At 39.6% G+C, this 9,353-nt stretch overlaps 1 protein-coding gene across 1 annotated transcript; it reads left to right on the top strand.

Annotated features, from left to right (window-relative positions):
* The first annotated feature begins 413 nt into the window (after positions 1 to 413).
* On the top strand, positions 414 to 9,180 carry birc2 (baculoviral IAP repeat containing 2). The gene is made up of 13 exons (XM_023288494.3): positions 414 to 509; positions 1,937 to 2,841; positions 2,952 to 3,232; positions 3,460 to 3,762; positions 4,221 to 4,509; positions 5,427 to 5,526; positions 5,675 to 5,753; positions 5,846 to 5,894; positions 6,216 to 6,458; positions 6,588 to 6,686; positions 7,182 to 7,337; positions 7,671 to 7,712; positions 7,971 to 9,180. The coding sequence occupies exons 2-13, from the start codon at positions 2,748 to 2,750 to the stop codon at positions 8,162 to 8,164; spliced, it is 1,929 nt and encodes a 642-aa protein (XP_023144262.1). The 5' UTR covers positions 414 to 509; positions 1,937 to 2,747; the 3' UTR covers positions 8,165 to 9,180.
* The last annotated feature ends 173 nt before the right edge of the window (positions 9,181 to 9,353 follow it).

Below are 9,353 nucleotides of genomic sequence, written 5' to 3'. Positions count from 1 at the left end.
TAATTCTTTTTATTTAGAGAAACTACAGTTTTACAGCTGGTATTGTTTAATATAATTTCACACAAAAAATAAGGTGTTACTGTTTTCTGTCAATATTGTTAACAAGAGAATCATATAAAGAAGCCAATGCAAGTTTATATTTATTAAGACATTTAAGCAAACGTTACTCTGTGAGCTCACGTTCATCTTTACTAAATGTAAACATTAGTTGTATGTTGATTTTCCTGCAGAATGAGACCACCTGACTGATTTCTCCCAACATGCTGCTTTATGCTTTGTTATCCTTTTAAACCCGAAGGCTGTTGGGTCTGTGGGAGTCCACAAGCAGAGCTAATAATAGCTGAGGGACTTACCTGAGGAATTTATAACCAGCTTCTGCTCGCTCTTTATTATTTTAATTATTTCATTTGTTCCATTCTCATTCTCTAATAGCCGGAAGCAGAAAGGAGGCGGTGGCGTCTGAGTCTGACACGAGAAGCTTCGGGACTTTCCGACAGAATTGCGAAACGGTGAGTGTGTCTGTGCTGTGGAAAAGGACGAGCATCTGTGGTTTAATGTGTCGTCTGGCATTTTGCTTCACTCGGATGATTTAGTTTTATTTTCCTTTCTCCGTGCTGCTGCACACATTAAACAGCAGCAGCGCGGAATAAAGTTTTAACGCCGTTTAGCATTAGCAACTGTTAGCATTAGCAAGCTAGCCTGCTGATGTTATCAAACTGGGGCGTTGAATGTCACATCGTTTTGCTCTTTTTTGTGTATGTTTGAGTTCATGTAGACTGTAGAAACACATTTTGACTTTGACCTATTTTCTTTCTAACGTTACACGCTAAACGACATAACGCTAGCAGACGTTAGCTAAAGCGGAACGTAACCACAACACTGATACAGCTAAACAAGGAAGTCAGGAAAGTACCTGCCTGTAATAAATACCAGCAGCGTTAAATTACAACTAGTATCGATTGACCTTCGAATGAAAGACTGTTTTGACTTGGCTATAGCTTTACCATCTTCGTTTCTGATGAGTCAAATGTCAGGAAATCACTGATTGGTAGGTTAAAGGGGCACTCCACCGATTTTCATGTTTCATTCTGTGTCATTTTAAATGTTGCACCACCGTTTTACTCACAGTTTACTTTGTTATTTGGGTCCCCAAACTATGTTCTGGAAGATATTGTTGCTGAATTTTGATCATTTTATATGTTCTCAAACCTACGGACTGTTGTATTTTGACAGCATCAAAGCAATTTGTAGCTTTGAACATAATGACAATATACAGACACCATTGCACACCAGTTTTTTGCTCCTACAAATGAGTCCACATCACCAATTTGGCATGTCAAAATACTAAATAAATGGAACCTTGGCTATTAATGCATGTCATACATCAAATTCTGCTTATGTTAGAGGCCTTCAAAGTCAGCAAGATGTCAATCAAATGCTGTATTTGTGGAAATATTAAACTCTTTAAATGGCTCCCATATAAGAGTGAACATATTAAAATACCTACGTCTATAAAACAGTGCAGCGACATATTTGCTGAATTCTGTCTCGGTTGACACAGATTGACCCTTACGCCAGTGTACCTGCCGCGATGAGTAGCTGCCACTTAGCCTTAGAAAATAACAACTCGTGTAATGTATAATTTGTTGCTCTGGAAAGGCTTAAAGTCTAAGAAGATAAGTATGATGATGACGTTGGGGAATTTCGGCCCAGGTTCAGAGACTAAACTTTGTAAAAGAAAGCCTGCATTCATATCATTTTGTGATAGTAATGGTTGATGTTGATTGAATCTGTCCATCTGTTGCAAATCTGTGTCTTGTGACTTGTCATGAAAAAGTAGCAGTTTGAAGATGTCACCTGACTTCACACAGATCAATTTGTTTATGTATGTACAGTATGACTTTATTCATCTTGTTTTTTCCTCTAATTTTCACAGATTCCACTAACTTAAAACCAGAGGCTCTGACCATCTCTGAACGGATTAAAACATTTTTTATTTGGTGTTTGCAATTCAATTATGGAGGCTTAAACACCCATAAAAGTGATGTCCGACATGGGGGGAGGGGTTTGAGAACGCATAGTCCTTGGTCTGTTTGTGTGTGCATGATGTTTGAGGCATTTGTTTAACATATAATGTTTGTACGCATATTCACATACAATATGTTTAAGTTTAAACAGTTAGGTAATATGTTAGACATGTCTTTGTTAAATTTACAAGATCGTGAAGTGTACACGGATCCTGGATGATTCAATCAAAGTATGATGACAGGATTAGTTTTCAGGATGTATTTTAAGCATACCAATTAAAACAGTTCATCCTTTTTTTGCTGCACAGGATGTGTTTTGTTTGAGTGTAGCTGAAATAGAAATATTGATGTTTCTGTTCAGTGGTTGTTCACTCTAAAGTACAGGTAACATGGACGCAAGGAGTAAAGTTTATATTTAGGTATTATGATTCTTGAGAAAAAAGGGTGACAGCTATGTGATAAGGGTGGTTGCTGAGCTGGTAGTTTTGTTTCTTCTGCACAAGAGCTCTTAAGTTTCACACTCATTTTAGCTTTGCTTTCTTTTTTACTGTCTAAAGCTGACTCAAACCTCCTTCTTCTTCTGTCCCTTTATTTATCTGTTTTCCATTTCAGTGTGACTGAGTGTGTCTGTATGAGAGAGCGAGACCTTGGGTCTTCTCAAACCCCTCTCCCTTTAAAGGACATCGCTTTTACTTTAAAATACTCTGCTTAAATCCAAAAATGGAAACTCTTGTTCAACTTAAAAACAACCAGTTCTTGATGGGTCTTTGTCGCAATGGGCCACCACCTGACCTACAATATGATAACTCCTCAGGTACCAATCTTTGATCCTTTACATATGTATAATGTATTTCAATTTATTTTTGTTTATTACCATCCAATCTCAGACAGATGTGTCAATATAATTTTGCTTTTGTCCCCCAGAGCTTTTCCGCATCTCCACCTTTGCTCGTTTCCCGGCTTCGGTTGTCACAGAGCGAAGTCTGGCGAGAGCGGGTTGGTTCTACACCGGCGTTGGCGACCGTGTGCAGTGTTTCAGGTGTAACGTGACGGCAGAGGGATGGCAGGCTGGGGACTGTCCAACAGAGAAACACAGACAGCTTTCTCCTTCCTGCTCCTTCATCCAGAGCCTCCCGTCGACAGCCAACCTGCTGTCCTCCTCTCACTCTGCCTTCTCTCCACTCCGCATTGCTCCAGCCATACCAGTAAGACCCACTGAGGTTTATTACAAAATAAGGAGCATACTTTTCTGATGAAAGGGTGTCTTATTTGGGAAAATTAAAGCTGAAAAATAGTTTATGGTGTAGTTATATTTTAGTGGAAATTTAAAAATAACTCAACTATACTTCATAGTACTTTGGTGTATAATTAGTACTTAGTAGCAGTATTCTACCAGAGTTAATTCCCAATCTTTGGCCTCTTTTTCTTCTAGCTTGCTGGTCCAGGCCCAGCTGCTTCGAACCCATCAGTAAGCCAAGGTGAAGAGCCAGCTGGCTACCTAAATATGGCCTTCTCTGCTCCGCCGCCCTCCAGCCCACTGACTTCTCGTGGTGTAGAGGACATGTCCCACCAGAGACCGACGTGCCACAACCCCAGCATGCGCAGAGAGCAAGACCGCCTGGACTCCTTCCACTCCTGGTCACTGTCCATCATCACCCCTGCAGAGCTCGCCAAGGCAGGCTTCTACTACCTGGGGCAGGGCGACCGAGTGGCCTGCTTCAGCTGCGGAGGACAGGTGTGTGTCTTTGCAGGGCTGCAAGTATGGCTGCTTTTAGGAGGCAAAGCAAACAGCGGATTTGTTTATCACAAGGGAATTTCCATGTATCCGTACACAGGGTGCAGTGTCATTATTCCTGAGCTGGAACTCTGGGTAAGCTCTTATCTGATGCTTGAGTCAGAGGTTTTTGAAAGACCTGTGTTGTGCCCTCATGTCCGCAACATTAAGAAATACAAATTTTAGAGTTGTAGTCAGTGTAAATGAGTAATTTATCTTATTTTCAGTCCATACATTTTGTTGTTTTTTGTCAGTTCCTCTTGATCATCTTCCCTAATAATGTATAACTATTACAAACATTTACCTGACAACAGTGAGCAGCAGGCTACAGGGCATCCACCTCACAACCACAAGCAGTGTTATTCAGGGTTCATAGTTTGAACAGTGAACATGACAGAGGTTTGTGTTTTTATTTGCAGCTGAGTAACTGGGAGCCAGGTGACAGAGCCGTATCCGAACACCAGAGGCATTATCCAAACTGCCGTTTCGTCCGAGGAGACAGAGCTGACAACGTGTCGCTGGCTGGTGCTGCAGCAACTGCATCATTAGCGGTAACTTCCCAGCTGTCTTCAGGAGCCACGGCCCTCAGTAATGTGTCCAACCCTGCCATGCAACAGAGCGAAGAACGGCTGCTCACCTTTGTCAACTGGCCATCTCGTATCCCCGTTCGGCCCGACCAGCTGGCTAAAGCCGGCTTCTACTACGTAGGTACGTAAAAATATCAGAGACACAGTTGTTCAGTGGCATAAGGTTTGCCAAAAACACAACTTTGTAGAAGAGCTGATGTTATTTCACAATTTCCTAACAACTTAAATCAATTTCATGTGGTGATATAGAAATGTAGTTTATTATTTTGTTACTGTCGTATTTATAGTTTGTTACGCTCTCTACAGGTGGCCAGAAAAGCCAGCGAAGGTTGATTAAGGAAAACAAAAGAATAATAAATGAACTCTGCTTTAATTTGATTAAAAACCAAATGTTTGTCTCAATATATCAAATTTAGAGAAAAATATTTCGACCATACACGGGGAAACAAACTGAAATTATGAATTTCAAAGTTTCTATCCGTTTAACTCCATACTCAATGTAAGCCATAGCCCCCATAGTCTTATTTAATTATTATAAAGTCTTAATATAGAAAATACTTGTAGGGTCATATTTTTTCTTTTTTCGAAAGCAAAACTGATCTTAACTTTTAGTTTCAGTTGGTTCCGAAATGTACCCAAAATATTTTTCTGTGAAAAATTTCAGTTCCAGAGGCTAAGAGTTTTTCCCCTTAGTTTTTTTTTTGGGGGGGGGGTTTCCACAACAGGCAGGTATTTGTCAGTATTGGTATTTGTTCTGTTTCTTTTCACTTGAACAGCAGAGTCCCTACAGCAATCAAATAGAAATCCCTACAGAAAGTGAAACAGTCTCAGACTGTCAAAACTAATATAGCACCCAATGTTGTCATATAACTGTAATTCCCAAGCAACAAAGGAAATGAAAGTTGAGAAACTAGTCAGATTAGTTTCAGTTATCTCATCAGAATTCCCACTTTTTCTCTCTCTCTCTCTCCCTCTTTCGTCTCGTAGAAACTTCCCAAAACCACTTGTCTTACTGAAATGTCTTTGTTTGCCCCCAAGGTCGTAATGACGATGTCAAGTGTTTCTGCTGTGATGGAGGCCTTCGATGCTGGGAGTCCGGAGATGACCCATGGGTGGAACATGCTAAGTGGTTTCCTCGGTAAATGCTGCTCTTGTAACATTTTGCAGTGTTGATTGTTGAAGTTGGTGTTAAAATTATTGTGTCTGTGGTCAAGACAAATTATCAGTTACATGTGTAGAGGAAGGTTTATGAATGCTTGTCTTCTTGTACCACTGGTTAATTGCAGGTGTGAATATTTGCTCCAGGAGAAGGGACAAGAGTTTGTTCACCAAATCCAGGCTCGTTTTCCTCGACTGTTTGAGCAGGTTCGGAGAGACAGCATATCCAATTTTAGTTCAAACATTAGCTTCGAACAAGTTACTTAAAATGTTTTTTTTGTCTCTTTTTTTGTCCAAAGCTGTTAACTAATGGAGACAGCAACTCCAGAGAGTTTGTGGATCCACCAGGTGAGTTTGAAATCATATAAATTTACAGGAATAATTTCTTCGTTTGGAGTCTGGCAAGTGGATCTGTAGATTCTGTGCTACATATTTACAGTAAACCTAGCGAAAATGGCTAAACAATAGCAGACAACTATTCTGGGAAGAGTACAGGCAGAATATAACCTAATGCATATACTACACATGGACATACCCAGGCTGACCAAAATCGTACTATTCATTTATAACATTTTGGCTGCAGTGTTGACAAGAAGTTGAATCTTAAAAATATAAAAGTAATGAAGTTGTATCACCAAGTCTGATGTGTCTTTGCTCTCCTCACCTCAGTGGTTCATCTCGGTCCAGGAGAGGAGCGGTCCGAGGATGCCGTCATGATGAACACCCCTGTGATTAAGTCAGCTTTAGAGATGGGCTTTGAGCGCAGCCTAGTCAAGCAAACGGTCCAGAGCAAGATCCTGACCAGTGGAGAGAACTACAGAACAGTTCAGGAGCTGGTCTCAGACCTGCTGAGCGCAGAAGACCAGAAAAGAGAAGAGGAGCGAGAGATGCTGGCGGAGGCGATGGCATCAGGTGCAGTTTACAGCAAGAACATACTGTAGACTTCTCTGCATGTATTGTCAATGACAATCTAGCACCAAATCCATTGTCAGTGAATAAGACCATGGGCATTAAGTCATTTTATGTCTCCCCTTCTTCCAGATGGTTTCACCTTCGTAAAGCGACACCAGGCAGCGTTGATCCAACGTCTGAAGAGTGTCGAGCCAGTGTTGGAGCATTTAAGAGACCAAAATGTGTTATGTATGTTCATGTTTGTTTCTGACATTTAAACAAGTGTTGCCCCATCTTTTTAAATGTTTTGTATTATCACTAGTGCAAATAACAAATACTCAGTTAGTTTGGGCTGCAGGATGTACTTTGTCAATAATTAATGAATGAAAGTAAAGTCAATACAGTAATTCCTTCTTAGTCCTACATAGGTTTTAGTTAACAAGAGACCTTTGCATGAATAATGTGACAATTTGTTACTACAGTGAATGAACTAAATGGACTTTCTCTGGTGGTGCATAACTGTAAGTGGTTGTTTCCACAAGCAGCCATTCTTAAAATTAGTCGTGTCTTTATTTCAGTTGGCTTTTAAGGTTTTAAATGTGCCTTTAAGTTATCATGAGATAATGTAAATCCATATCACAGTAAGCATGACAGATAAGCGATTATTCATAACCCTTATGATGCAGCTGCAGAATGTAGAGTTCAGAAACTTCTTGATTTTAACTGTTCCTTGGTAACCTGCAGCTGCTGAGGAGTACAGCGGACTTCAGGCTCAGACGTCGGCTCAGCAGCAAACCGCCAGGCTGATAGAGCTCGTCCTGACCAAAGGAAACGCTGCAGCTGAGGTTTTCCGCAACTGGATCCAGAAAAATGATGTCCACCTGCTCAGAGATCTCATGGGTTCGTGTTTTACAAATATATTTGGCCAATAATGGCTTAAACAGAATTAATCAACATGGACAAAACAACTGGAAAGCAAAAGTACTGTGACCGAACTGTAGCCAAGACATTTACTAAAGTTTAGACTGCATCCACAATACAAAGCATGAAGCTTTTCTGCCCTGAATGCTCAAGCTTAGTTAACTAGAAGCACTTTGTTAAATAAGTGCAAAAAATTAAGCATGTAACTTTAACTAGCTCTTACAAGGCGCAGGTATTTTATTAAAAATTTGAATGTAATTAAGTCCATTGTGCATTAACCAAAGCTAACTTTGTTGTCTTTCATACTTCCAGCTCAATCAAACGAAGCTGCATCACCAAGCCAAGATCTTTCAGGTATGAAGACACACGAGTAGTTTACTGTCATGCCATATTATTTTTTTTTGTGTGTGATTGTTTTAACTGTGATGCTTTTATGTAAAATATTTATTTCACATAAAAGCATCAATATCAGTATAATATTGATGCTTTTATTACCACTGAAATTTGATAGCTTTTTCTTTTCTGAAAATCTGGCCATCAAAGGGTGAGGGGGGAACTGCCCTCAGACTCACAACATGGATTTAGAGTTGAAAATTCTCTTTTTCGTTGCAGACCTCCCGATGGAGGAGCAGCTGCGGCGGTTGCAGGAGGAGCGTACCTGTAAGGTGTGTATGGACAAAGAGGTCAACATCGTCTTCATCCCGTGTGGACACCTGGTGGTGTGCAAAGAGTGTGCGCCGTCGCTGCGAAAGTGTCCGATCTGCAGAGGCCTGGTTAAAGGCACAGTTCGAACCTTCCTCTCATAACCACGAAGCTGTCTCACAGTTTTGTCCGTAGCAGCAATGCGATGGAGTGTAAGCAATATGGTAATTTATATTTTTTGATTATCTTTATACACCTTTATTCATCTAATATGTGACTTGCCTGTGTTAAGTTTAAGAGACAGTGAAGATGTTGCCAAATTGATGTCATTTAACTAAATATCCAGATAAATGTCTAAACGGGATGCAAAGTAATTTGTCATTTTTGGTACAAGGTTTCAGACTTCAAATCCTTTAACGGGTGTATTTTCATGTTATCGTGTATCACACAAATTGGAAAATAATCTAGTTGATGTGCAATGATTCGTCCATATTTGGATAAAACTTCTTCAAATAACGTAGTTGTATTTTAATATGATTACTTTGAAAGTCTATAACACTGCATATCGCCAAGCCCTAATGGTAGTCTGTTGCTTTTGTAATACATGTGTAGGAAATAATAAAATAAGGTTTAAGTCTAATAAAACAGCTTGCAGCAAATACATTTTTTGAAGGTTTTAAACTTGTTAAAATGCCACACATAAGATTTTCATTTTGAACTGAGTTATTAAGACTTAGACATAAAGAGGAATGATTAACTGCGACCCAAAGTGTTGATTCATCTGAAGTTACCAATATGTACACTGTAAGGAAAGACTCATTTAAAGCAGAAAAATACTTCTGTGATCCAGTAATGAAGGAATCCAAAAAACATTACATCAACACCACCATCTAGATCAAATTAATGAAGGTAAAGGTCTATTAAGTTTGTGAACTTTGCCAACTTCTAGTTACATTTCAGTTTTTGATTCCAGTGTGTCAAACTTGGAAGTTTGTTTTACTGTGACTTCAAAACTTAAGTCACTTGGAATGTAACTGTATTTTTAAATTGTTCTGTATGAACATTGTTTCTGAGGCAAAACAGTCAAAATAAAAGTGGCTGCTGCAATGTAACTACAGCTAGACTGCATTTGTTTAGATCATATTCTGTTAAATAAAAATTAAAGTCTTCATAAACTTAACAGATTGTGGTCTTTTTTCCCACACTGATCAATGGCATATGTTTTTTCAGTCAGCTTAATGTAACTTAAGTATCAGGAATGGCAAGATTTTGACCAAGCAACCACAGGTTGTGAAGGTGGGTCAGCTCCACTCATCCACCCTGACACTCAGCACTGGTTCCCCCCAGGGCTGT

The sequence above is a fragment of the Amphiprion ocellaris genome, chromosome 14, assembly GCF_022539595.1.
Source record: "Amphiprion ocellaris isolate individual 3 ecotype Okinawa chromosome 14, ASM2253959v1, whole genome shotgun sequence".
In the NCBI taxonomy this organism is placed as follows: domain Eukaryota; kingdom Metazoa; phylum Chordata; class Actinopteri; family Pomacentridae; genus Amphiprion; species Amphiprion ocellaris.
The sequence above is the reverse complement of the archived record's forward strand: the minus strand, read 5'-3'. Positions and strand labels throughout refer to the sequence as shown.

Excerpts from the sequence above, each read along its gene's own strand:
- birc2 (XM_023288494.3), top strand. The coding sequence starts at position 2,748 with ATGGAAACTCTTGTTCAACTTAAAAACAACCAGTTCTTGATGGGTCTT. Across the intron at positions 5,527-5,674 it reads CATGCTAAGTGGTTTCCTCG|GTGTGAATATTTGCTCCAGG; the intron begins GTAAATGCTGCT and ends GGTTAATTGCAG. Across the intron at positions 6,459-6,587 it reads GGCGGAGGCGATGGCATCAG|ATGGTTTCACCTTCGTAAAG; the intron begins GTGCAGTTTACA and ends CCCTTCTTCCAG.